At 50.1% G+C, this 26953-nt stretch overlaps 10 protein-coding genes across 10 annotated transcripts; 7 read left to right on the plus strand and 3 right to left on the minus strand.

Moving 5' to 3' along the window:
• Positions 1-491: 491 nt before the first annotated feature.
• On the minus strand, positions 492-2772 carry AFUA_4G08920 (protein kinase IKS1; the record flags this gene model as incomplete). Its single annotated transcript, XM_746839.2, has 2 exons — positions 2570-2772; positions 492-2505 (listed from the first exon to the last, which is right to left on the minus strand). The coding sequence occupies exons 1-2, from the start codon at positions 2626-2628 to the stop codon at positions 492-494; spliced, it is 2073 nt and encodes a 690-aa protein (XP_751932.1). The 5' UTR covers positions 2629-2772.
• Positions 2773-2847: 75 nt separating this feature from the next.
• AFUA_4G08930 (putative GTPase NOG2) lies at positions 2848-5570 on the minus strand. Its single transcript, XM_746838.2, has 3 exons — positions 5379-5570; positions 4570-5320; positions 2848-4154 (listed from the first exon to the last, which is right to left on the minus strand). The coding sequence occupies exons 1-3, from the start codon at positions 5474-5476 to the stop codon at positions 3321-3323; spliced, it is 1683 nt and encodes a 560-aa protein (XP_751931.1). The 5' UTR covers positions 5477-5570; the 3' UTR covers positions 2848-3320.
• A 102-nt stretch (positions 5571-5672) lies between these two features.
• Positions 5673-8055, plus strand: AFUA_4G08940 (uncharacterized protein). Its single transcript, XM_746837.2, has one exon. It carries the CDS (start codon positions 5864-5866, stop codon positions 6725-6727), a length of 864 nt encoding a protein of 287 aa, XP_751930.1. The 5' UTR covers positions 5673-5863; the 3' UTR covers positions 6728-8055.
• Positions 8056-8933: 878 nt separating this feature from the next.
• AFUA_4G08960 (putative GPI anchored cell wall protein) lies at positions 8934-11193 on the plus strand. The gene is made up of 3 exons (XM_746836.2): positions 8934-9711; positions 9768-10671; positions 10726-11193. Exons 1-3 carry the CDS (start codon positions 9483-9485, stop codon positions 10751-10753), a joined length of 1161 nt encoding a protein of 386 aa, XP_751929.1. The 5' UTR covers positions 8934-9482; the 3' UTR covers positions 10754-11193.
• A 994-nt stretch (positions 11194-12187) lies between these two features.
• AFUA_4G08970 (phosphatase PAP2 family protein) lies at positions 12188-14125 on the plus strand (the record flags this gene model as incomplete). The annotated part of the gene is made up of 5 exons (XM_077804610.1): positions 12188-12252; positions 12323-12349; positions 12414-12904; positions 12963-12974; positions 13034-14125. The coding sequence occupies 5 exons, from the start codon at positions 12188-12190 to the stop codon at positions 13723-13725; spliced, it is 1287 nt and encodes a 428-aa protein (XP_077660756.1). The 3' UTR covers positions 13726-14125.
• A 719-nt stretch (positions 14126-14844) lies between these two features.
• AFUA_4G08980 (uncharacterized protein) lies at positions 14845-15513 on the plus strand (the record flags this gene model as incomplete). The annotated part of the gene is made up of 2 exons (XM_746834.1): positions 14845-14919; positions 14977-15513. The coding sequence occupies 2 exons, from the start codon at positions 14845-14847 to the stop codon at positions 15511-15513; spliced, it is 612 nt and encodes a 203-aa protein (XP_751927.1).
• A 1627-nt stretch (positions 15514-17140) lies between these two features.
• On the plus strand, positions 17141-19736 carry hxB (putative molybdenum cofactor sulfurase protein (HxB); the record flags this gene model as incomplete). Its single annotated transcript, XM_746833.1, has 2 exons — positions 17141-17243; positions 17308-19736. The coding sequence occupies 2 exons, from the start codon at positions 17141-17143 to the stop codon at positions 19734-19736; spliced, it is 2532 nt and encodes an 843-aa protein (XP_751926.1).
• A 184-nt stretch (positions 19737-19920) lies between these two features.
• AFUA_4G09000 (mitochondrial 54S ribosomal protein mL59) lies at positions 19921-20986 on the minus strand. The gene is made up of 2 exons (XM_746832.2): positions 20231-20986; positions 19921-20162 (listed from the first exon to the last, which is right to left on the minus strand). Exons 1-2 carry the CDS (start codon positions 20786-20788, stop codon positions 20121-20123), a joined length of 600 nt encoding a protein of 199 aa, XP_751925.1. The 5' UTR covers positions 20789-20986; the 3' UTR covers positions 19921-20120.
• A 35-nt stretch (positions 20987-21021) lies between these two features.
• Positions 21022-23946, plus strand: AFUA_4G09010 (putative mRNA splicing protein (Prp39)). The gene is made up of 5 exons (XM_746831.2): positions 21022-21249; positions 21317-21532; positions 21588-21691; positions 22175-23549; positions 23615-23946. Exons 1-5 carry the CDS (start codon positions 21181-21183, stop codon positions 23642-23644), a joined length of 1794 nt encoding a protein of 597 aa, XP_751924.2. The 5' UTR covers positions 21022-21180; the 3' UTR covers positions 23645-23946.
• An 86-nt stretch (positions 23947-24032) lies between these two features.
• prp28 (mRNA splicing protein PRP28) lies at positions 24033-26620 on the plus strand (the record flags this gene model as incomplete). The annotated part of the gene is made up of 3 exons (XM_746830.2): positions 24033-24365; positions 24435-26380; positions 26467-26620. Exons 1-3 carry the CDS (start codon positions 24075-24077, stop codon positions 26618-26620), a joined length of 2391 nt encoding a protein of 796 aa, XP_751923.1. The 5' UTR covers positions 24033-24074.
• Between the last annotated feature and the right edge of the window lie 333 nt (positions 26621-26953).

Raw genomic sequence — 26953 nt, forward strand, 5'->3', positions numbered from 1 at the left:
AGCAGTGGTATGGTCATCCTGAGAAGATTCCAAGATAAAAGATTAAGAGGGCTCTCTGACTGTGTTTCGTCCCCGGCTATTAGCTGCACGTATTGTGCTCATGTAGAGAGTACTTACGTACGGTTGATGGGTCGGAGTATGTGGAAATTCGGTAACGTTTCACCCTCTACATGACTGTTCTGGCTGGCATCGTTATTATGCGTGGAGCTGGCTCTTTAAATACCACGTCACCAGATAAATTTTGCATTGTACTCTTTGCTTTGTTGCTTGACCAGTCCTATTGAACATATTGTATCTTTCCTTCAAGACCTCAACAAACAACAGCTCAGGTATCAAGTCCTGAGTAGACTTATGCGGCAGTAACGTCATGAGAAAGTAAATGAAGAGGCATCTAACAGCAGCCGCAAGTGTTTTGGCAGGAGCCATCACAGGATAAGCAGAAAATAGTAGCATGAGTCTCAGCCCACAAAGGCTTCCCGCTCCATAGACAATCAAAGAAGCATTGCCTCTCCAGGGGCTTGCCAGAGACACAATTTATGGAATCGCATGCTGAGGCTTACAATGACAATGTGGACACCAAGAGCGATGAAGTGTGCCAGTAAACTGCGGGACCGCAGAATGAACCCCGCAAGTAGAAGCAAGGGGTAGAGGACCCAAGGGTTGACAGCTAAAGGAGCACACGGCTGAAAAACTGAAACGACCTTCACGAAAAATAAAGATAGGGGCAGAAATGGCATAACAGGCAATCGATGAGACGAGACTACTCCGAAGAGCCTTGCCAGGAAATGACGAGTTGGCGGAGGAGGTAGCAAATGCTGTAGGGGACGAGTATCTCGATTCTCATTTGTCTGTTTATCACGGTCGATATGATCCTGCATAGGCGGAGGGGTAGCAGAAAACCTGGGTCGGATCATCAGCTCTCGCTCGGAGTTGAGAGAGTCTCTTTCCTCTGTCACATTGCTATTGGCAACAGACGCTGCCTCAAGGACGGCGCTGTTGGGTTCATAGTTAGGGCTGCACCGTAGAGCCACTGGGCTTCCAGCGAGTGTATTCCTTGGAGAGAGAGATCGGCCCACCGACGAGACGTCAGGGCTATCGACTGAATGAATCCTTGAGTTGGTACGAGGGTCGGGACTCGTGGAGCTAGATCTCCTGAACCGGAAATGCTCATTGCCGTTGACACCGGCCTGAATGCCACTCAAGACTTCATCCGCAGTTGGCCGTCGGTCGGGGTCCACAGATAAGAGACGTTTGAGAAAAGTATAGAGCTTCTCAGGCAAGTCCGGTCGCAGTCTACGTTCGTCATCAAACCCTGTCCACTGGCTAATCTCAGCACGAAGTTGATCAAGATCCTCTTTCTCCTCGTGAATCAGGTCAGCATTGCGGTAAGGAAGTTCCGCAAAACATAGGAAATGGAGTATCATCCCCAAGGAGAAGATATCTGACTTGAACGTGAAATTGCCAAATGGTCCTCCAGGGTACTCTCGTCGTAGGACTTCCGGTGCACAATATGAAACGGTTCCGGTTGCCCCAGTTGACAATCGGGTGGTATCCTGAGCCTGGACCTCGCCGAAGTCACTGACCAACACCCGTAGACCATCGCTCGTTTCATGAAGCAAGCAGTTATTAGGTTTAAGATCCCGGTGAATATAACCATTCACATGCAAATGACGGAGGCCGGATGTGATGTCCTTGAAGAACGAATAAATCTGCTCGAAATTTAGCTTGCGAGGTCCGCCCAGGTCAACCTGAGGTTCCGGCTCTCCCTTGGATTTTCTCCGCAGGCGCGCCTTTAATTGCTGTGGCGTAGTCGTATCTTGCACTGAGCCACAAATATAGTTGTGTAGATCCCCGGCGTTACAGTATTGTTGCAGGATAAACGCACACGGCACACTTGGCCCAAAGGTGCTGATTTTAGCGTTCTCAAGCCATACGTGCCGATAGGATACGAGGTTCTGATGCGATAAATGTTGTAATAGTTGGACCTCGCCCAGAACCTTTTCCAACCATTCGTGATCGTCACCAACTGGAACACGTTTGCAAGCGTAGTGTCCCAACGATACACCATCAAGCACATGCTTCACGAGAAGCACCACACCCTTTCCACCTTTCCCTAGAATTCTCTCTTCAACGAAAAACTTTTTGAAGTAATTCTGGGTAAATGCGGCGGAGGATATCCCCTGCGTTCCACTTATGGACGGAGTTGGCTCGCTCGTGGACCCATCGGCAAGAGCAGGTTGAACCAAACGCCGACGAGGAGATGGGGGTGTTGACGAGTCCGCGGAGCTAGGCAAGCTATTATGAAGCATGCGAAAGTAGTCCGGGTTGACAAATTCTGGCTGAGGACTAGCATGGTGCCCTTCTTGACCTGCATTGCTCTCGCGAAGCGGTCGATGGCAATACGGACAGTCGGTCAATTCAAGGCCCGCATGGCTGTCAGAAGCGTTCCGCAGTACCAGCTGCTGGGAGTCTCGGTCGAAGACGACGACTGAATCGTTGTGACGCCTGCGATATTAAAACCATTAGATTTCCTGGCTCAAGCACAGATTCTGGAAACTAGAGCCCTTACAGCACAACGTCAAAGTTAGAAGATCCGTAGGGAACAATAGACATGCCGTCTTCCGCCATTATTGGGGGAACGGTCGCACATCTCTCTAGAGAATAGAGACATGAAGAATTATAGTTGTAGTCATGGACGCTAGTTCCACCGAAAACACCATGCAGGTGACTGTCTCAAGAAACTTATGATGCAAACCTCACGAGCTATCTAGTTGTATTGGGCGAGGGGAAAGTGAGGCTAGAGGGCCCCACACAAGCTCCAGGCGGTGAGGCACCCTCTACGTGCTTAGGTACTGCCCATTTGGCTTCTACAGTCTTTACCAAGGTACAGTAAACGGAAATAGCTCATCTGCTTTGTTAATTTCCATTTATATAGGGTGTGGGTATCAATAATATCGGACCGCGATGCATTGAGCATCAACTCAGTGACCATTGCGTTGTCACGATGGCCTAACTGAAAGAAGTGTTGACGAGTGTCACGCCCGATTTATGTCGTGTAAGTCCACGACTGGACTGAGTTCACGCGTCAAAAAGCCTCGACTCCATCAGGCCGTACAATCGGATGCTGGTGGAATACGTGTGCTGAACACGGACTCTGAAAGACAACCTGAAGGTAAATCAGGAGCCTGCCTGCCGGGCTATGCGCTGTTGGTCTAAGCAGCGAGCGGCAAGGAGCCACAAGCCAACGATGCGGCCTTTGGCAGTATAATTGTACAAGCACGAGCTCGTAAGAAGTGAAAATGTTGATAGAGAGCTTCTGTTCACTCCTCCCCGCTTTCTTCATCGCTGATTTCAAGGTTCGCTATTGAGTCATCGTCGTCGTCACTTTCAAAGCCTTCGAATTCCTCATCTTCGGACTCGGCGTCCTCTTTATTAGAGGCATTTTCGGTGGTTTCCGCAGGTTCCGAGTTTGTCTCGTCAAGTTTCCTCTTTCTACCCATCTCCCCAAGCCGACCTTCCCGACCTTCAATCTTTGCATTGTCGTCACCAGCAGACTTGGGAGGCGGGGTGAACCACGGGATCTTGCCTCGAAGGAAATCATTGATAACCATCTTAGCGACACCATCCAAATCGGGCTCGCCTCCACGGAGGAGTCTACCACCCTTGCGCGCGAGAATGCTAAGGAATTCGATGGAATCTCCAGTGCTCTTGATGCCATATGTGCGTTCAAGGTGTTTGGGTTGAACCTTCGCCAGGACAGCAGGAATATACTGTTCAGGGTTGTGAACATTCTCGATACGGACGACGCCACGAAGGAGAATATCTTGCTCCGTGTCGTTCTGGTTTGGTGGAACCACACCAGGGCAGTCGATGAGATAGATTCTCTTCATCAAAGTCACATACTGCCAAACCTTGGTCTCTCCAGGGATGGGAGCCACGTTGCAAACTTTCTTTTTTCGCAGAGTATTGATGATGGACGATTTGCCGGTGTTAGGATAACCAATCAATCCCACAGAGATCTGCTTCCGGTCCGAGTGCAAAGAGGAGAATTGCCTCAGAAGCTGGATCAAAGAACCTTTACCAAAGGAGTTGTTGATCGAAGCGTGGAACGCCAACGTGGGGTAATCCTTAGAGAGATGCCGTACCCAAGATGCCTGGTAGAAGAGTTAGCAAACCCTACCAGCGTTTCTTGAACAAAACAAATGAGAATTGAGATCAGAGAAGAGTGAGATGTGTGAAATGTTACTAAGAGGACTGCTACGAAGCCGCCGATAAGGCAGAAGCAGCACTCAACTCACAAACAGAACACAACTTAGCCCTTTACGACCAGTCTTCAAAACGAAAACTGGTCAGCCTAGCTTCAGAATGAAATTCGGCACGGGCCAGCGTCAATCTGCCAGAGCTGTAACAGACAAACTTCCATGGAGAAAAGCACGACACAAAGTCGCAGGAAGAAGACTTGACTTAGCAATGGCATATATGCTTTTAAGGAGCATGAAGATGTAATGTGATGATCGTATTGTGCAACAGGTTCGAGGGTAGGAATGAATGAACAGAGAGTTTACTTACCGCCACACTCGTAGGAACAAGATCACACTTGTTAAGCACAAAGATCAAATGCTTATGGGGAGCTTCCTCTCGAATATACTTCTCAACACTCCGACAGCGAGTGCCTTCAGGGTCACGAGCGTCAAGCACGTGGATGACAACATCTGAAGAATCGATAACCTTGTACAGCTCGTTCCAGATTCGCTTGCTCTGCCCTTTCGAGAAGACGGACTCTCGAGCAGTGGGTGCTTCACTAAAAGTCTTGTCGTCGGTGGACACATCGCCAGAAGCGATGATTGTTCCATCTTCGTGAGTAGCTTGATCCGTCTTTTCAACATAGGCGTCATGCATCTTGGCGGTCTGCCCAGCCAGGTCTTCCAGAGATGCAACACCCAGCTTGACTCGCTTTCTTTGAGCCTTGGGACCGAATGTATCACTGAAAGGAGCAGTCTCAATGGCCATCTTCGCTTCATGCTGCTTCAGTCCATTCACAGTGTGAACATTGTCTCTGATTAAGCTCATGGGAAGCTTGTTGGTCTTGAGGAGAACCGAGTACGGGTCCGAGGCACGTTCAGCGACCGCCTCGCGGAAGGATGTTAAGGCCTCCTGAGAAATCACTCTCGTGTTACCGAACCATTTACGGTTGGGTTCAATCCGAGCCGTTGGTGCATCTCGTGACTGGTATGAGGCGGCGACGGTGATGTTTCCAGCAGCGTCACGTCGAGGCTTGCCATCCTTGAACATGTTCAGATGCTTGACCTTCTTCGCATCTCTTCCATTAAGTCAACCAAACATTCTTTTCACGCCGAATAAAGCACATGAAAGCATACCTGTAGAAGTTTTCACCCTTCGTTCTGACATTGGCCATGCCATCTCCAACCTTCCCCTGGCGTACCTTACGGTTCGCCTCCTTCTTTCCTGTACCCATGTCGAATAACACTCCTTGATAAGGCCTTCAGAAAATATTTCCAAAAAGTCCCAAAGGCAGGAGTAGATAAATAAGAGTTGGCAAAGCGCAAGAGAAAGAAGAGAAGGAAAAAGGGAAAATTTCCTCAAGAGCGAGATTATTTTTTTTCCCTGGCGTGGGCGCCAAGCTCTGTGGTGCACGGACCATGTGCAAGAAAATCCGCTTCATCTTTTCTAACTCCTATGATATTGAGACCGCCGTCTTCGGTCGTTCATTGCTTGCTACCTTCTTATCTGGCCACTTGCCAAGGCTGGAGATCGCTTGCTCCTCAATCTCCGCTGGCCCCTTTTCTATTCAAAAGAGACTTGCCGCTTTCTCGGGACCCTGAGAAAACTGCGTCAGTCCAACATGTCTCTCTTCCGCAACTACAGGGCTGCCACGGCGCAAGTCCGCAGCTTCTCCTCTTCCACCTGCCGTCGAGTCGGACCAGAGTCTCCAAATTTCGTCGACGTCCCTCAAACCATTCAGCCCGATCTACGAGTGAAACCCCGAGTTAAGGGTACGCTGCCCGTCCCTCGAGAGCTCTTCCCTGCCCGCCGAGTAGACAAGCCCTCCGAAGAATACATTGCTGCTGCGACACCACTTCCGTCGAAGGATATCAAAATCGACCCCAACGACCCACACGCTGAATACAAGGATTGGAAGCGGCGAATGGCCGACATGAGGCGGCAGAATCTTCGGGAAGGTCTCCTCGAATTGCACAGCCGGAAGCAGCGTACGGACAAGTTGATGGCGTACCGCAGCATTCAGAGACAGAGAAGACGCGAACAAGTTCTTCGGCAGCCGGAAAGAGACGATGAGCGCTTGACTCGTCCCTCTATTGTCCAGGAGATGCTGCCTAAACGTACTCCGGTGCTGCCCGATCCCGACAGAGAAGAGCGCCTTGCTCAAGCTCGCGCAAAGTTGGAGAGCAAGAAGGTTCGGGATGAGTTAGAACGGCAGGACTCGTTACAAACACTCTACATGAATGCTCGTACTTTTATCACCACCGAGGCTCAGCTTGCCGCCGAGATCGAGAAGGTGTTCCCCGACGGCGAGAACGAGGCGTGGCGTAGTGATCACCAGCAGGGTGAAAATATTTGGAATCTTGGTGTGCCTCCGACAGTGCAAAACATTGTCAACGATTCGAAGAAGAGCGAAGCAGCTCGTTGGGATCTTATCCAGGGAAGAGTCAAGAAGCTGGGAGAGCAGATTACTGGAGGCAAGATATAAAGCGGCTGTTTATGAGGTATTGTACAGTACGGGTTCTTCAAGGAATTACAACACCTTTTGTTTGTATTACTATCGTGCCATTTCAATTGAGTCTGGATCAATGTTCTATATCGTGTGTTTCGCTCACGCCCGACAGCGGTGTGTTGTTGGCCTTCTTTAATCCGATATAATGTGATAATGAGGATTCGGACAGTCGAGTTCTCACTCATTGCAAACAGGTCACAATGTGTCTGTCCGTCGAGTTGAAGGCTTCGACTCTCCAAACTCTCACTCCGCCAGGACCGAGAGCTAGAGCTTTAACCCTGCAGCACAGGGCAATTACCTACCATTGTCTCTCACATACATGAGAGGCAGAAAATGCAAAGGTCAATTCAATGTCTATATGAACTTGCTGTATCCCGCCTCTCTTAATGACATTCTGTGCCCCGAATACCTCGAAACCACCTCGCAATCTCACATAGGAAACATACACATAAGTGATATATCCAGGACATGACACTAAGTGGATGTTTGCCAGCTTCAGAGATGAGGAGATGCAAGTGATGCAAGGCTTACATCGATCTGAGGGATCGACATTACTCAACTACATCAGTCAATCTATATTTCACACTAACGGGCTTTGTGGGAAGACCAGGGTCATCTTGTTTGCTCACGCTGGAGAATGACGCTTGCATTGACGCTCTGCTGGTTCACCCATGCGTTTTGAGATAGAGGATTTGAGATCCAGGCCTGGCCTTATGTCAAGCGATTGACATTTCCCATGCTCAGTGCTATGGTTAAAGTTGTGTCAGGTGTCATATCATAAAGGTAGAATCTCTTCGAACAGGAGCTGCACGAGCCAGGTAGCCTTGAAGTCCTCTTGGTGACGGTGAACAGGAAACATCGTGCATCAGACAATGAAAGTATTGGTAGCCCCAACTTGAAGGCCGTCTTAATCCAAGGGTCAAGCGCATGCGAAAATTGACAGATTTTTACACCCAGGTAGCATTTCCATGATTTATGAGCACTAATTGACAAATCTGAGGCTGTCTGTATTATCGGAACAATAGGTATATGTGCCTTCAGCTGACATCCTGGATAATCTGGCCGCACCGCGGTTGTTCTCGTACGGGGAGTAAAGTGTATGTTGGTGTTTGGCTGATCATGTTGTTGCAGTCACCTCGTTTACTGGACTTTCGCAGGCTTGCTTGAAAGGGACTGAATTATGGAGCAATTATTAATGGGATAATAACTTGGTCCAATGATATGGCTGCCATATATAGATCGGCATGATGAAAAACAAAGTGTCTTACATCCATTGTATTACCCAGGCCAACTTCACTCTAGCCATGAACCCTGTGCATGCATTAGTTATTAATTTGAAAAACTCACTGTGGAAAGCTATGTAAAGACAATCAGCGTTCTTGGCTGCCAGTGGTGTCGTCACCTACCCATTGTATCATCGTCAGGGAAGCTCCATCTTGTCCCACTTGAGCGTTGCTTACTTGTTCTCGCTGTGGTGTATTTTTCTAGAATGTGTATAATTTCCCACTTTTCCAGTCCATTTCCTTGGCTCATAATCCACGCCCCAGACTACCATAGTATTGGTGACCAGGCGCAGGACCCTAGATGATAAGATCCTAGTCCGTGAGGCACAAGCCATGCCCCATTGCGAAAGCGACTAAGCAGTAACAGGATAAGGCAACTCAAGCTGCACCGTTTTGCGCCCATGTTACGGAAGCTTAAGTCAACACCGACAATCTCTCATGACGTTTACTAGATGCAAGGCACCTTAAGGCATCTCCACTCTTTACTCTGCTCCACTGCTCTTTTCCAGGCGTATGGGCTTGTCGTGAGAATACATCACTAATGGTGTGGAAAACGCAGTAGCGCTCAACTCTGTGCAACGCATCACTGACCAGCCATCCCTGGTGATAGGCGACTATGAATAGAAGGAAAGAACCATGGGACCTCAGTGCCTTCGTCCTCGAAACCTCATCCAGGAATGTTTGTTGTCTTTGGCCAAACCAATTTCCGACTGTGTGGGTTCCGTGGATCGAATCTGATATCGCCACCTCAGTTGCAGTGTCACTTGCCCTGAACATGAGAGAACCATGTATCACGCAACATTGAAGGGTTGCTGACACAGGGCAGGCTTTCTACGGCCAATCCAAGGACCTTTGACATGGGTCTTGATCCACCCGCAGGCTTATGCTTTGCAACAATGTTACTAGATATAGCTGCTGTAGTTGCCCATCCTGTACTGGGATCGTAGGTGGGCCATGCTATCACAATGCTATTCACCATCTCCCCACAAAGTCTTGTCCACCATGACGTCCTCCATATCGAATGCCGTCGAAATCCGATTGCTTCCAGATTCGCCGATAGGCCCGTGCAATAACGAGCTTGTTTACTCGCTCTGGCGTGTTTATGATGCCAGACTGATCAGTATTGGCCCACATGCATTACATGGGAATGAATTGCTACTGGCCAACACTTTGCTTCTATTTTCTGCTTTCACGCGAAGTATGAGCTGTTGCTGACCTACCTTGGCCTGGGTCCCAGTGACATCCATGACGCTGATATGTAAGGGTACCCACCGGGGTTTATAAAGTAACAAGCACGTATCGTCCTTGTCAGTGTTTGTCGTAGTCCTCAAACAGACAAAAGATAAACAACGTCGGTCTTTAGTCGTACCAATACAGACTATTCAAACCGTTTGTCCATTCGCTTCACCTATTGTCCTACCTCGCCTCCCTCCGTTCGCTCTCACAGAATGAAGAATTTTGCCTCTCTCGCGGCTCTTGCTGTCGGAGCCAATGCTCTCGTCACCAGAGACAACACCTGTTGCTTCCATCTGGCCGCTTCTGGCGGTGCCTCTGGCCCCATTGGCCAGCTCGATGATGGACAGAACCGTGTCTTCGGCAACCTTCCTGAGGGCGAGTTCTGCATCAACTCCGATGGCGGAATCATCGATGGCCACGGACGTGGATGTATTTTGACCCGTGAGTATCTGGATTCACTTCTGACAGATAGACAACGTCCTAACAAATACTGATAGCTCCTACCACCCAGTTCCAGTGTGATGCTGGAGCCCAGCCCACCGCCGGCTTCTCCGTCAACGCCCAAGGCCTGCTCACCTACAACGGAAAGACCGACTTTGTCGCCTGTGAGACTGGTCAGAATGGAGGACTGAATATCTACACCTCTCCTAATCCCAATGATGTGACTGGCTGCAAGAACATTCAGCTGCATGCCGACAACTGTGCCAACACCGGTGTCAGTTCTTCCACAGTCTCCGGCTCGGTCGTTCCTGTCACTCCAACAAGTTCCGCAGTGCAGGAGAGCACCCCTGCCACCTCTCCTACTCCCGAGTCGAGCGCTCCGGGATCTACCACCACCGTCAAGACAACCATGACTAGTACCTTTTGCCCTGAGTCAACCATCCCAGCTGGCTCTGGATCTCAGCCTTCTCATTCTGCCTCTGCCACCCAGTCTTCCAGCCCCAACTGCCCGACCGATCTCTCTGGACAATATGAATTTCCTCACCTGATCATCCCTGTCGACTCCTCTTCTCCCAACAAGGCTCCTGGTACCTCGTTCAACGGCACAGTCTCTTCCACCGTCTCGAGCATCTTCAACTTTGACATTCCTTCCTCGGACGCAGGCAAGACCTGCAGTCTTGTCTTCTTGTTCCCCAAGAAGGAGGATCTCGAGACCTCTTCTTACTCCTTCAGCGGCGACGGCAAGATCGATTTTGCAATGCTAGAGTCTGCCGCTACTTCCCAGACCTCCTTCAGCAATGCTCCCAAAGTCAAGCAAGACTACGGCGTTACCACGGTCTCCCCTGGCAACTCCTACCTGATCTCCACCTTCCAGTGCCCCGCTGGACAGGCAGTCGGCTTCGAGATGAAGAATGCTGGTAGCACCAACCTCAACTTCTTCGAGGACTACAATCCCGCTCCGTAAGTTTACTCTGTGCGTCTCAAACATTTGAACCGTGGCTAATCAACATCCAGTCTTGGTCTGTACATCACTGTCTGCTAAGTCAAATCGGCTTGACAAAGGACTCCCCGACATTATGAGAACATGAGTGATGGACCTATGGTAATATCTTTGGACTTATTGCCTTTATTGATGAAACGACAAATTCACTTTCGAACCCAAATTGATTCAATGTCGAGTATCGTCAGGATGGCAGGCAACAAAGTTAATCTCTTGAATAGTTTAGTGACTTGAAACTTAAAACAATCATTAGGTACATAGGAAGATAGCTTGCATTGTATATTATAGCGAAGACAGAAGTCGATGATTGTTCCCTACGCAAAAAAGCCGCGAAACTCTGGCAATAGCCACGAGAAGGACATACATAGTCTAGCACTCCAAACAAAACTTCATCTTCAATTATCTCCCCAGATGTTCAATAGTGGAAAATCTCCATATATAAAGTATCAAAACACAACTGCCAGCTGCAAAGTTTTGATTTCAAGGTCTTTCGTTCAGATCCACAAAGAATAATGTTGCCTAGAACAGCCGCTGTGGTGTGCCTCTCGATTAAAGTTACTTGACGATCCCGTCATGCAGAATAGTTGAGCGCCACGGAGACAGTAGACTTAGCATTTGACTTGACAGTACACCGTTGAGTATCTCTCTTTAATGATTATTCAAATGTTCTACTCCGTAGATCACGAATTAATTCTGTATTTGAATAGCAATACAAAAGAAATCAAAAACAGGAAGACAAGGTTGTACACGTGCCGTCAGTAGTGCCATGGTGGTTTTAATTTAGACTTTGTGCCCCTAGACTCCCAGACAAGCTACGGAGTAGACAAGTCCTCATTTGATTCGCAATTGTTCGACCAACAGTACTTCGTCCTCCAGACCAGGGTCTGTTTGTGGATCCTCAGTGACAGCCTCGGCGCGTCTCATTGAACGGAGCGCATTCTGATTGTCTCAGGGGCCAGCCTGACTGGCTACGACCCACGCCACAGGACACACTTCAAGCCTTAGCCCTCGAGGTGGCAGCAGTTTTTTCCCGTTATTGGCATAGCCTTGGGCTTTGTTCTCCATGTTTGAATCATTTTAGGCAGCTTTGGATTTGGCAAACTATTTAATGATCGCATGCTCAACTTCTGGCATGGCGATATCTCACAAACAGCTCGATCGGGGATACTCTAAAGATTAGGATCCTGATTTACATCGCCGCGCGGGATCGCGAGATATTCTTTTGACTTGTACAGTAAGTTGTGGATCAGTCATTTTTTCCAAACGAGCTAAAGGATTTGTTTCCTGTGCTTTCCAAGATATAGCCAAGAGGCTGTCTGTACCAGCCCAGTGTGTGCCCGAATTCAGGAAATATAATGCGTCTCCTTGTCCTATTATGCAATGAGAGCTGATTTTCATGCATAGCTTTCGTTTAGTATCTTCGTTTCACCAGCGGCCGTTTACGTTTGTGGTTTTAAGAGCTTTAGCATCAAGAAAATGGATCATCTTCCCTCTAAACTACCGTTCTCGAAGCGGCGGTTACGGCCTCGTATTATAATTTTGTGAGTGATGAAATCGGCAAGATTGACTGACTGGAATTGTATTGCTAATAGCTTCTGTTTTGTTATGCAGATACATTGCCGACTATCTCATCCTCATGTTCGTTTTTCCTTCCCTTTCGCTCATAGACCGTCACAATCACTTACCGATCATTTCACTTTAGCGGTTGCATTGTTGGTTTCTACATTTTCGATTCCATCGAACCCTATCACCAGCATTTCTCTCTGCGAAACATATCCATCCAATACCCTTATGCCGTCCACGAGCGCATTTCGATTCAGGCAGCCCTGCTCATCTCCGGCGTCACCCCCCTCGTCATAATTGCGGTGTATACGCTGTTCATTGACGGTCTGTTCTCGCATCACAAACCGTACAATCCTGCATCCGGGAAGAGGAAGCTTACCGGGCCGTACCGGTGGAAGGATCGCCTGTGGGAGTTCAACTGTGGCTTCCTGGGTCTTCTGCTATCTCAGGGACTCGCATTTCTCATCACCCAGGTGCTGAAGACCGCATGTGGGAAGCCCAGACCTGATTTGATCGATCGGTGCAAACCGAGACCAGGAAGCGAAGATCTGATTCCCGGATTGTCCAATTCGACTATCTGTACAGGAGACCCCGCAATAATCAAGGATGGATTCCGTTCTTGGCCTTCTGGTAAGTTTTACCCTGGCCTTCTGATCTTTGTCTTGGGCTATGCTGATTGATAATATAGGTCATAGTAGCTGTAAGCTTTTCGTGTCAAGTTTTGATGCTCCTTTTCATTGTCCTAATCTCGAAATATAGCATCTTTTGCCGGTTTATTCTACTTGACTCTTTGGCTGTGCGGAAAACTTCACTTTATGGACAACAGAGGCGAAGTTTGGAAGGCCATCATCGTCATAATCCCTTGCCTCGCAGCAACGCTTATTGCCGTTTCACGAATTATGGATGCGAGGCATCATCCTTTTGACGTGATCAGTGGATCATTACTGGGCATTATTTGCGCCTACATCTCCTACCGCCAGTATTTCCCACCCATTTCCGAGCCGTGGAAGAAAGGGCGCGCGTATCCGATTCGAAGCTGGGGTACAGACCCTGTGGCACCTAGCAAGACCTCGCCTCTGTCTGACTGTGCGAGCACATCAGCTCTTCGGAACCCGGGGGAAGACAGGATAAACGCTTCTAGTGCTCCTGAGATGGGTCCGGCGCGAATTTCTCCGACTTACATGGGTTCAGCTAACCCGTACACCTCGAACTTGCGCAATCGCAGATCCCATGACAATGATGGAGATTGGTCATCCTCCAGTGAAGATCTTGCAGATGGATATGAGATGCAGCATGGCTATGCTCGTACACAGAATCCGGCAATCGGCGGGCTTCCAAGATACGAAGCTGACACATCATACCATTCTCAGACACAAAATGTACTACCAGGCGTCACTGCTGCTCATGTACCCCCGGATCCAATAGCCACCCGTCCAGCCAGGGACTCATAGTAAGAGTCGGTCAGATCTGCAGTTTCGGGATAAGTTGAGACTGGTTTTGGAGTGTGCGGATATCGCGCATTTCCTCTCAAACTGCTGGGTCTGGAAGTATACCCGTGCCATGATTGATGAATTTTTGCTCGAGAATAAAAAAGCTGTCATGTCTCTATGTATATGTCCTGTTCCTGCTGTATTTAGATTACTCTGCTTGTCATTTTGGCGTTTGATAGAATTTGTGACGATTTTCTATTCGGAATAACAGCCGAATGGTTGTCGATCATACCAGGAGCATGAGCGTACATCATTAATCGGTCAGTTAAGTCCAATCTATTGATTTACTGCATAGGAAGTACAGACAGCATCTTTTCGTGCTCGTACCTGACTGCTTTAGCTCCCAATTGAGGTACCTGCTGCAAAATAAGCTAAAGATCAACCATGGTTAAGAACCGCGTGGGAAATAGACCGTTCGAGCCAACAGTGGATTGGTTACATACATGCTCTCATACTAGGTACTATCAACAATTGGTGCAGATGATAGAAGGAAATGTCGATACCTAATATTATCATTGGGGAGTGACAGTTCAGCTCTGAAACAAGTACATAGAAGCAACCAGGCACCGCATCTTCTCCACGTGTGTCGATAAATGCTCCATGATGGTGGTTGCCCAGCCACCCCGCAATCCAACAATCTGAGTCGCCCAGCCTCCCCTCCATCATCGATCAGCTCGGAGAATATTTCGCGAAGAGGCATTTTCTTTTCCTATCTTGCTTTTTTCCCTCGTTTGAATTCATGTGCTGTCATGATTTCACCTCATTCTTGCATGCATAATCCCCTGATTCCACGTTTGAGTGTTTTCTCGTGCTTTGTGTTTGCTCAACATATTTCCGGCGGTGGTATAGTGTCCACAGCCTAACGCAAGGAGTTGGATCACACAAGTCTCCTGAGCTTGCACACATACCGTTCTTCTCTAATCGTACTGTCGCTGATGACTTCGTAACGACATTATCAGCTTTGATCAGAATCGAAAGCGCATTGTCTCCACATTTTGGACATTTGATCACATCACATACCTCAAGTCGGCATTTAACCTTATCCATCGAAGCAACAATCGGAACACTCAAGTGTACAAGATGATTGGAAGTCTGTTCTTCATCTTCAACCGCTTGGTGGAGATTGTATTCCTGATTCCGATCATTGGCATGATGGTAAGCATCTATACTTGTCTGGCATATGCATTTCCAGGATCCTAACATACCGAACAGGCCTACTTCGTCGACGGCTATCTCAAAGCAAACCAGATCACCCCGCCCTACATCTTGGTGCTTTTCATTGTCAGTGTGATCGCCGTCTTCTGGGCCTTCGATACGCTCATCCGCCATTCGACAACGAAGCGCTCTGCGTTCTTCGTCGCCTTCGTCGACCTTCTTTTCTTCGGCGCTTTCATCGCTGGAGTCTACCAGCTCCGCTTCATCGCGAACGCCGATTGCGCTCACTGGAATGGCGGCTCTGTGTGGGTGTCGCTTGGCCCGTTTGGGTACCTTGGTTACGAAAACCAGAACCACTTGTACCTGGAGATCAATAAGACCTGCGCGATGCTGAAAACGTGCTTTGCGCTGGGGATCATGGAGACGGTGTTCTTCTTCTGGACGGCTATCCTGGCACTCTTTATCTACAGAAGGGACAGGGAAGTGGTCGTCAAGGAGACAACGACGGTGCGGAGGAGAAGCCACAGCAGCCGACGGGGTCATGGCCACAAGCATCGCAGCTCCTCGAGGAGTCGCCAGCACTATGTTGTCTGAGCATGATTGACGATAATATTTTATGTTTTATGATTAATGGAATATACGATGATGTGAAAGATATGCAATTTGCTCAAGAAATGAGGGGAGAAACAAGTGAACAGGCGCAGGGACAAGAAGGTATCAAGATTGGTGATGCTAAGGAAAGTTTGTCTTGATTCCGGGGTGTCCTTTGAGCTGACACACTCTGCCGGGTGAAGCCCACGTATTACGTATGAATGCCTCGCACAACTGTTTGATCTTTGCGACTATTTGAAATATGATGATTCACGAGTCAGCTTGGAATTCTTGTTTCAACTGCTTGGGCCCTGTAGGTTATGTCTTTCCTGATACTGGAGTCCACTATGTCGAATCCATCGAATGCTACCTACTTACCTGTTTTGTTCTGCCCGGCCTGTTTCTACATACTCCGTAGTCATCGCTTATCCCTTGTTAACCGGATAGGCTATATGCAAGATGAATCACGCCTCAAGAACCAAGATCCGAGTGCATTGACAGTCATGGGGATCCATACCTGAGATCTCGTGCAGGTCGAACCTCCTGTATCTCGGTTTCATCGACCCAGTCCATGACTAGATCATTCTTGGTTCGTCTGTTGGCGACAAACCATGCCACGTATCGAAATGTGATTTGAATTTCCTCATGACAGCATGGATTGGGAGGCAAATACCTTCCGACCATAGGTCAGACTCATACTACTCTCAGGCCCAACAGTCAGATGCAACCGCTCAGGGAACCATCATTGACATGGGAATGCCTGCAGTCAGCTGTTGGAGCGGCATCTTATTCGTGGCTCGAAGCGAGTATCAGGGCCAAAAAAGGAGTTCAGCCACCAACCGTCAGCTCAGCAGGGTGAACCGTGTTGTCGTAAGTGTCCAAGGATATTGGTGGCAATGCATTGTTAGGCAGCGTGGTTCGAACGCAACATGCATGAACTATTGCAGGCTGTCGATTTTGAGACTGTTAATGGGTGTGATAAGTGAGGGGTTGTGGTGCCCTGATAAGTCGATATAGTCAGTTTGAGCCGTGCCGCTATGGCTCTGCTTGCTTTTCGGGCGGAGCGCCACATGAATTTGTAGGTGTATGGCTTATTGCCACGCCGTCGGGGATTTCCGCCCCCCTCGCCCATTCTTATCCTATTGTGGGGAAGCTGACCTTCATCGTCACTGACCACGCAGATGCAGTTACCATCATCCCTGCCCTCATCTAATTTACTAGACATATCCGAATTATTTAAGGCAGAGAGATGTCTGTCCTGGAGAGGTCCCATTGCTCGGGCCATTGTTTATACTCACTGAAGTGGGATTCATGCTCTGGACACCGGTCAATGACGTTTTCGTCCATCGGTAAGCTCCGACAGGTCTCTTATCTGTATACCGAAGGAGGTTGATTGAACTTCGACCCATCTCTGTCTGGTTTTCATATATCGAGTGTCGGTTTCCTGTTTGATATAGTCAATCTCGAGGCGATATATTGCTGTCCGTGTGCGAATCTTCCAGTGTTTGGTTGGTCGCGTGGTGGAGTTAGGTTGTCGCCACCTTTTACTCGCATCGGCGCAACAGCTCGATTGAATTATTCGCAGTCGAATTCTTGAGGCAGACCTATCTGGAGTGATAAACGTTCCAATATGGTGGGAGTCACAAGCTGTGAAGAAGAAATACTGGAGTATGGAAGGGGATACTCGGAGGATGTGGACACAATCCGAGAGAGAGAGTATCCGCAGCTGAAAGGTGCGCCCCCTTTGCTTGAGGAAGGCCACACTATATTTGACCTCTGTACTTATCGTTGTTGCAGATACGACATACCTGGACCATGCAGGAACCACCTTATATGCCAAGTCATTGATTGAGTCCTTCTCTCGCGAGTTGACGTCGAATTTGTTCGGGAATCCCCATTCCTTGTCCACCTCCTCACAGCTGTCCACGCAGCGTGTGGATGATGTTCGTCTTCGAGCCCTTCGCTTCTTCAAAGCAGACCCGGAAGAATTTGATCTTGTATTTGTGGCGAATGCCACAGCGGCGATCAAGCTGGTTGCGGATGGAATGAGGGATTCAACACGGCAGGGATTCTGGTATGGGTACCACGTGGACGCTCATACGAGTCTTGTTGGTGTACGAGAGCTCGCGGAGAAGGGGGGTCGGTGCTTCACCTCTGATGACGAGGTCGAAGATTGGATCTCAAGGTTGTGTGATGTCCGATCTGAGTCGCTCAAATTGTTTGCGTATCCCGCGCAGTCGAATATGAACGGTCGCCGTCTGCCATTTTCATGGTGCAAGAAGATCAGAGATCAGGGCGAGACTACTGGCGGGAACGTTTATACGCTCCTCGACGCGGCGTCTTTGGTTTCGACCTCGCCTCTTGATTTGAGCGATGCATCCGCTGCACCGGACTTTACGGTCCTAAGTTTCTATAAGATCTTCGGTTTTCCAGACCTTGGCGCGTTGATTGTCCGCAAGAGTGCTGGACAGATCTTTGAGCACCGCAGGTATTTCGGCGGAGGCACTGTGGATATGGTTCTGACACGCGGGCTGCAATGGCATGCAAAAAAGCAATCTTCGATACATGACCGGCTTGAGGACGGCACTCTCCCGTTCCACAATATCATTGCCCTTGACTCGGCGTTTGCAACTCATGAGCGTCTGTTCGGCTCGATGCAAAATATCTCGTCTCATACCCGCTTTCTGGCAAAGCGCCTGTATGACCGACTAAACGCCTTGAGACATTTCAACGGGCAGAGAGTCTGCGAGCTTTATAAGTCTCCACGGTCAGACTACAACCAGCCCTCCACACAAGGCCCTATCATTGCTTTCAACCTCCGCAACAGCCAAGGGTCGTGGATCGGAAAGTCTGAAGTCGAGAGACTCGCAGCAACGAAAAATATCCAAATCAGATCCGGTTCCCTGTGCAATCCGGGAGGAACGTCGGGAAGTCTTGGGTGGACGGGGGCTGACTTGCTCCAGCAATTTTCGGCGGGTTTGCGTTGTGGAGATGATCACGACGTCATGGACGGCCGGCCGACCGGCGTATTAAGGCTGAGCCTGGGACCAATGACTAACTTGGAGGACATCAATACCTTTGTCGAGCTTGTCGAGGAGTTTTATGTCGAGAAGGCGGCAACTGTGGACTCTCTGGTTGCACCAGTACACAGTGTGCCACTTCAACAACCCCGCTTCTATATTGAAAGCCTGTCTCTCTATCCGATCAAGAGCTGCGGACCATTCAAAGTTCCTGATGGAAGGCGCTGGGAAATCAGAAGGGAAGGGCTGGCTTGGGACCGAGAATGGTGTCTTATACACCAGGGTACTGGTGCCGCCTTGAACCAGAAGAAGTATCCGCGTATGGCTCTCATTCGACCTTCTATTGACCTTGACCGCAATGTGCTGCGTGTCACTTGCGGGGAGCCGGGTTCAACTGATCAGAAGCTCCTGGAAGTTTCTCTCCTGCGTGAGAACACAGAATTGGCTACGACCTCCCTTTGCCAGCGAACATCAAAGGCCTCTACAGTTTGTGGAGACCAGGTGACTGTACAGGCCTATACCTCTCCCCCTGTCGCACAGTTTTTCTCCGATTTCCTTGGTGTTCCTTGCACACTGGCACGATTTCCGCCACATAGCTCAACTAGGTATGCCTCACCTCGGAAAGCCCCCGGGGCTTGGAAACAGTACCTGAGGAAGTTCGTGATGCCAGGCTCTTTCCCCCAAGACCCTTCGCCGCCTCCGGCTGAGAAACATCCCATTCTTCTGTCCAATGAGAGTCCTATTCTCCTCATCTCGCGGTCTTCTGTAAATTACTTGAACGAGAACATCAAAGCCAATCAAAAGAAGATTAGGACTGGGACCAGCAAAGCCGTGGCCGCTGACGTCTTCCGGGCCAATATCGTCGTCGCAGAGAGTCTCGCAGACTCGCCCAAGATGGAGCAACCATACATCGAAGATCAATGGGAGGCCCTCAAAATCGGACCTGGAGAGCTTCGGTTTGACGTTCTTGGTTCCTGTCAACGATGCTCGATGGTCTGCATTGACCAGTTTACCGGCGTTCGTCGTGACGAGCCCTTTTCGACGCTGGCAAAGACCAGGAAGATCAATAATAAAATCGTTTTTGGGAGACATTGCTCCCTTTCTGCGTCAGAAGTTACGCAAGACCAGCATGATAATGCAGAGCGCTGGACGCTGATGGTTGGCGATATCGTTATCCCTTCGTATGCGCATGATTACACCTTATGAGAGTCATCTGGTTGCCCGCTTTGGTTGGCGTTGGCTATGAGCGACTTGTTTTGATGACACATATATATGGCCACTCAAGTTATTGAATACTTATTGCCACGTATGATTGTCCTGTATGAGCCAGTTTCCAGTCCTGGAGTTTGTTTCAGGATTTTGAAATATTCAATATACACACAAATTCTATGCACCATGGAACGCTTTGTGCAATTTCTGCTATAACATCTATTTGTACAGTACATATGCAAACAAGAACTCCCATCCCAAACCCCGTCAATGATCCGTATAGTAATCTTAGCCAAGCTGTGTAAGTCGAGGATTGGCAAATAAAACAGACGCGACAAGATGAAATCCCGGGTGATAGAAAAGACATTGACATACAATCGTTCACCTCTTGGGCCATTGCTTCCAGCCACGACCATGACCTCTCTGTGCATCGCACCAGGTTAGCCTCGACACATTCCAACCGGACACTCAAACATCAACTGAATGCTTACCTGCTTCCACAACCGGATCATCTCCGGCATCTCCATCATAGCCTTGCGTCTGTCCTCCAAACGAGCTTCCATCGTCCGCTCCCATTTGTGACCCTTGACCTTCTGTCCAACACCGGTACCCTTGATCGCCAGTCCGCGCTCCGCCCGTCTTGTCTCCTTATACTCGGTCGACTTGCGCCCAGGCGGCAGCAAAGCCTCCACATTATACTTGATAGCCAACTTGACCAGCTCCGCCTGTCTCCTCAGCCCGATGGGCGGGCCGATCCACTTGCCATTGCGGAAGTTCTTGCGAGGGAGGAAAGGGTTGGGATGTTCCGGGTTGGAGTAGAGGAGCGCTTTGGACGGGGAGAAGGCTTTTGGGTCGGGCTTTTTGAAGCCCTTTGCGTCTCTGTTGGGCGTGTATGGCGATGGAAGGGATTCCTCGGCCGCAGTTTCGGGTTCAGTGATCGGAGGGCGTACGGCCGCGGAGTAGATTTGCGGAGGATAGCGGGCGAAGAAATTGCGTAGGCGGAGAGGGAGCTTGCTCACCAGGTCGGTGGCTGCTGTTGTGGCGGACATGTTGAAATGTAATAAGCCAAGCCAAAATCCCCCGGTAAGATGTGAGGTTGGGGACTTGGGATAGGATAAATGTTCGGTTGGCGATCGATAGCTTCAAAGGAAATACTCCTGGATATGGTATGAGAAATTCCACAGCCCGGGGTGCGGCTAAGCCACATCAGTTTAGGCTTGGCAGCGAGAAAAGGCGGCAGATGTGTGGCTGGTGAGAGTGGCTTCTTCCTCAACTTGGTGAAGTTCTACCTGTCTCTCCCGCAACCGTCTCACTTGTGTTATTCAGGAGTCTTTGTCTCCTCCGTTCATTGCATTCCCTCTTTCTCAAGTCTCTCCATTTATCGTGTATTACTCCTTCTCGCCTGTCCTTGCGCTGCTTGCACCTTTGAGTGATTGCCATTATGGCGGACTTTAACTATGGAGGTTCCGAGGAGGAGAACGCCGAGTTGAGAAAGCTTGAGACTGAACTTGTATGATCCTGATTTACGCATGCTATTCCGAAGCGCAAGTGTTGTAGCTAACAGATGTACATCTCAGGCCGATGACCCTGACAACTTCGAGACGTGGGAGAAGCTTGTTCGCGCTGCCGAGGCGCTGGAGGGTGGAATCAATCGCAACTCCAATCCGCAGGCCATAACAACTGTCAGAAACGTCTACGATCGGTTCTTGGCTAAATTTCCCTTGTTGTTCGGATACTGGAAGAAATATGCCGACCTAGAGTTCTCCATCACGGGTACAGAAGCAGCGGACATGGTATGAAGTCCCTCTCTCTACCGCGCATGTTCGGTGCTAACATCTGGTTTCCTAGGTCTATGAAAGGGGAGTTGCTAGCATCTCATCTTCCGTTGATCTATGGACCAACTACTGCTCCTTCAAGGCGGAGACCTCCCATGATCCTGACATCATTCGAGAGTAAGTATACTATAGCTGGTTTCCTTTCCTTCCCTGTAACCGTTACCGACACAGCGCGGACCTTATCGTGGTGCCGAATATGCATGATGCAAGATTCCACTGGCAACAAATCCCTTGATGATGGGTGAGATTGTCGCCTTACCCAGGTTCCACTGAAGTTTACTTCTCACCCTTGGCTTTTCAGGCTGTATCCTTTCCCTTGGTGAAATTGATTTGACCTCAAGCACCACTTCCTTGCACGGATACCAAGACCAGTAACTCTGTTCGGAGACTGCTTCTTGCGCGCACGATGCGCAGGGAGGGGGAAGGAGAATTCTTCCCTCAGTCTGATCATCCTACTCGTTGAATTATTTGGGCTCACGCACTGATTAGTTAAAACTGATGTTTGCCATCCTTGCCATCCCCCCTTTCCGTATACCCTCCTTTACCCCGTTTCTGCTCAAACAATGTGCTAGTTGCTGGGGCTAACATACTTTTCTGCAGGTTGTTCGAGCGAGGAGCTAGCAGCGTCGGATTAGATTTCCTGGCGCATCCCTTCTGGGATAAATATATCGAGTTCGAAGAACGAGTCGAAGCTCCTGAAAAGATTTTTGCCATTCTTGGCCGCGTTATTCACATTCCAATGCATCAATATGCTCGGTACTTCGAAAGATATCGCCAGCTTGCGCAAACTCGTCCATTATCAGAATTGGCGCCTGCGGAGACTTTGTCTCAATTCCGCGCCGAGCTTGAAGCAGCCGCTGGCCAGATACCCCCCGGCGCAAAGGCAGAAGCAGAAATCGAGAGGGATCTCCGGCTCCGTGTCGACGCTTATCATCTTGAAATTTTCTCAAAGACACAGACAGAGACCACCAAGCGATGGACCTACGAGTCGGAGATTAAACGCCCATATTTCCATGTCACAGAGCTGGACGAAGGTCAGCTAACCAACTGGAAAAAGTACCTGGATTTCGAAGAGGCAGAGGGATCATATCCTCGAATTCAGTTCTTATACGAGCGGTGTCTCGTGACATGCGCTCATTACGACGAGTTCTGGCAGCGCTATGCGAGATGGATGTCTGCCCAGCCTGGCAAGGAGGAAGAGGTGCGGAATATCTATCAACGTGCAAGCTGCTTCTATGTTCCCATTGCAAACCCCGCCACGCGCCTTCAGTACGCATATTTTGAAGAAATGAGCGGCCGGGTGGACGTTGCTAAGGATATCCACGATGCGATACTTGCCACCCTACCAAACCATGTGGAGACTATTATCTCCTTGGCTAACATGTGTCGTCGTCATGGTGGCCTTGAGGCTGCGATTGAAGTATACAAGAATCAGTTGGATTCACCTCAGTGCGACCTGGCTACCAAGGCTGCTCTTGTTGCCGAGTGGGCTCGCCTCCTATGGAAGATTAAGGGCTCAGCCGAGGATGCGCGTCAAGTCTTCCAGAAGAATCAGCAGTACTACCTGGACAGCCGTCCATTCTGGAACAGCTATCTCATGTTTGAGTTAGACCAGCCCACGAGTGCTGCTACAGAGAACGTCCAATACGAACGGATCAAGCAGGTGGTTAATGACATTCGTTCTAAGAGTGCCCTTTCGCCCGACGTCGTGAGAGACCTCGTTCAGATCTATATGGTCTACTTGCTTGAACGGGGAACCAAGGACGCGGCGAAGGAGTACATGACTCTTGATCGCGAGGTCCATGGTCCTGCCTCTGTGGCTCATACCAAGACTGGAGGCGCAGTGCAAGCCCCGCAGAACAGCAGTCAGGCGGCACCTGTGGCTACTGTTGTGGACCCAACAGTTGCTGCCGCCGGCGCTGCTCCTCAAACCAGCCCATATCCTTACTATCAACAAACTCCGGTCAATGGTGGTGTAAGTGCTTAGTTGGCATGTGTGATCTCAGCAATAGACACTGGCTGACTGCTGCCATGGGTTAGTACCCGTCTCAGCCCGTCCCCTACCGATAAGGTAAATGGCTTTCTCATGCTTTCCTCTTTCGCCTCCGGTAGGAGCCATCTCCCATGTAGACCAACTACTTCATTGCTCGCTCTTTGCAACAGCAATAGCAATAGCGGTTCTGTCGCACCAAACGCAGAGGTTCGTCAACATCTCGGCGGACACTCTGCTTCTCCGCCTCCTTCTCAAATGATATCATGCCAGCTGATTGGGTGGAATTATGGATTTGGACATTTCTTTTTCGATCGTGTACTCTAATTCTAGGTCGCAATGCCACTGAGACTTCATGTACTCATTTGCTGGTATCCTTTCCACTGGTAATGTAGACAGATCACGTGACTGCGCGTCGTGCTTCTATGCCATCCGTAGAAATTCGAGATACGCTTCACTTATCGAAGAGTCCGCAACTGCTACTTGCAACATACTTCCCCGCAAACCACCATGGATGGCATCATTTCAAACGGCTCTCCAGGTGCGCCTGTTACCCAGCCCCCTCCTGAGCCATTAGAAAGACCTCCTACACCACCTCCCCCTCCCCCAGAAGATTCCGCCGCCCCTCCTCCGCCCCCAGACACTTCCGTGCCGCCACCGCCGCCGGAAGATGCTCCTCCAGCTCCGCCGCCCGAGAAGAAGAAGAAGGTAGGGTGGGGCGCGAAACGCCCAGCAGCGACGCCGTTGAGCGTTGAGGAACTTGTACGGAAGAAGAGGGAGGCAGATGCGGCAGCAGCCAAGGTGGGCTTTCCTCCAAACATGCGGACTACGCACTAAACACAATAGCTGATACTCTGACTTACTGCGCAGCCGAAATTCTTATCCAAAGCTGAGCGCGAGCGGATTGCTCTAGAGAAGCGCGCCAAGGAGGTGGAAGCAGGGCGACGATTGAAATTGGACCCATTCACCGACGGTACAGACCGAAGCGGGACGCAATCACCGTCAGTTTACCCCGAGACTCCCAACGGCGATGAGAGGTCGATACCTACCGGCCCCCGAGCGATGCGAAACTCAGAAGTCCCGACCGGCCCGGCCGCGATGCGCAACAAGACTTACGACATGTCGCCGCCGCCTCCGCCAAAAGCTATGTCGTTTAGTCTAACGGATGGGAAAGGAGACAGCAAGCGCCAGGCGGAGGAGGACGAGGCGGCGGCCCAAGCTGCCTTGATCAAGCAAAAGTACATGGGAACGGAGAAGACGTCGAGTTTCTCAGCGAAGAAGAAGCGCAAGAGGACGACTGATCGGAAGTTCAATTTCGAGTGGAACGCGGAGGAAGATACGAGCGGGGACTATAACCCGTTGTATCAACAGCGGCATGAGGCCAACTTCTACGGGCGTGGCCGGTTGGCTGGTTTCGGAGACGACGTGGCCGATACGTTAGCGCAGAAGTATGCCAGGGCTCTGGAAGACCGCGATCGGGAAGCTGGAAGCATCCGAGCGCGAGAGATACTGGAGATGGAGCGGAGACGAAGGGAGGAGAGTACGCGGAACCAGCTCGACAAACACTGGAGCGAGAAGAAGTTGGAACACATGCGCGAGAGGGACTGGCGTATCTTTAAAGAAGATTTCAACATCAGTACCAAGGGCGGTAGTGTGCCGAATCCCATGCGGTCATGGGAGGAATCTGGCCTTCCCAAGCGGCTCCTGGAGCTTGTGGACCAGGTTGGCTACAAGGAGCCCACACCGATTCAGAGAGCTGCTATCCCTATCGCTCTGCAATCACGAGACCTGATTGGTGTTGCCGTTACAGGTTCGGGGAAAACCGCGTCATTCTTGCTCCCGCTGCTGGTATACATCTCAGAGCTGCCCCGGATTGACGAATTCGAATGGAGGAAGAACGACGGTCCATACGCCATCGTCCTAGCTCCTACCCGAGAACTGGCACAGCAAATCGAGATCGAAGCCAGGAAGTTCACACAACCACTCGGGTTCAACGTCGTCAGTATCGTCGGTGGTCACTCTTTCGAAGAACAAGCGTACAGTCTCCGAAACGGCGCGGAGATCATCATCGCGACGCCAGGCCGTCTAGTTGACTGCATTGAGCGCCGTCTCCTCGTGCTTAGCCAGTGCTGCTACGTCATCATGGACGAAGCTGACCGGATGATCGATCTCGGCTTCGAGGAGCCCGTGAACAAAATCCTCGACGCCCTTCCCGTCACCAACGAGAAGCCCGACACGGAAGAAGCCGAGAACTCCGCCGCCATGAGGAGTCACCGCTACCGCCAGACAATGATGTACACGGCCACCATGCCCTCGGCCGTCGAGCGCATCGCCCGCAAATACCTCCGCCGGCCCGCCATCGTGACGATCGGCAGCGCCGGCGAGGCGGTCGACACCGTCGAGCAGCGCGTCGAGATGATCGCCGGTGAAGACAAACGCAAGAAACGGCTCGCCGACATCCTCTCCTCGGGCGAGTTCCGACCCCCCATCATCGTCTTCGTCAACATCAAGCGCAACTGCGACGCCATCGCCCGTGAGATCAAACAAATGGGCTTCTCCTCCGTTACCCTGCACGGAAGCAAGACCCAGGAACAGCGTGAAGCTGCGCTTGCCTCCGTGCGTAACGGCTCGACGGACGTCCTTGTCGCCACGGATCTCGCAGGTCGTGGTATCGACGTCCCCGACGTCAGTCTCGTCGTCAACTTCAATATGGCCAACTCCATCGAGAGCTACACGCATCGTATCGGTCGTACCGGTCGTGCAGGTAAGAGTGGTGTGGCTATCACTTTCCTCGGCAACGAGGATGCAGACGTCATGTATGTCCATCCCCCCCCTTTTTGCTTTCTTCCCGTCTCAGAATTATTAGGAGGATATGGTATGCTGACTTTTCTATTTACTACAGGTATGATCTCAAGCAGATGCTCATGAAGTCGCCCATCTCTCGCGTCCCCGAAGAACTACGCAAGCACGAAGCCGCCCAGTCTAAGCCTAACCGGGGACTGGCGAAAAAGAGTGACGACAGCTCAGGATTTGGGACTAAAAGTGGGTGGCAGTAGAATAACATAGACCCATCATGCTGTATACCTTTATGACCTATGTACCTATATGCTGAGCGAAGAGACATTCTTATGGGGCTCCAAGTGCATTCTGGTCCCTCAGGGTCGACTTAGGACTTGTGGTGCGACCATACACCTGTAAGAAGCACATAGCCTCATCTTCAGGCACTACTCTTGATCGCCTGTATCTGTGTAAAGCTCCCATGCTCCTCGCACTTTCAATGTACGCATCGTGACCCAGGCTTTCACAAAGCTGCACAGTAAGTTTTCTTCGAAAGTTAAGTCTAGTTCGGTAAAGACTCTTAAACTTTTGGTGTATATCTGTTATCTTCT

Source organism: Aspergillus fumigatus, chromosome 4 (assembly GCF_000002655.1).
Source record: "Aspergillus fumigatus Af293 chromosome 4, whole genome shotgun sequence".
NCBI classification, from domain to species: domain Eukaryota; kingdom Fungi; phylum Ascomycota; class Eurotiomycetes; order Eurotiales; family Aspergillaceae; genus Aspergillus; species Aspergillus fumigatus.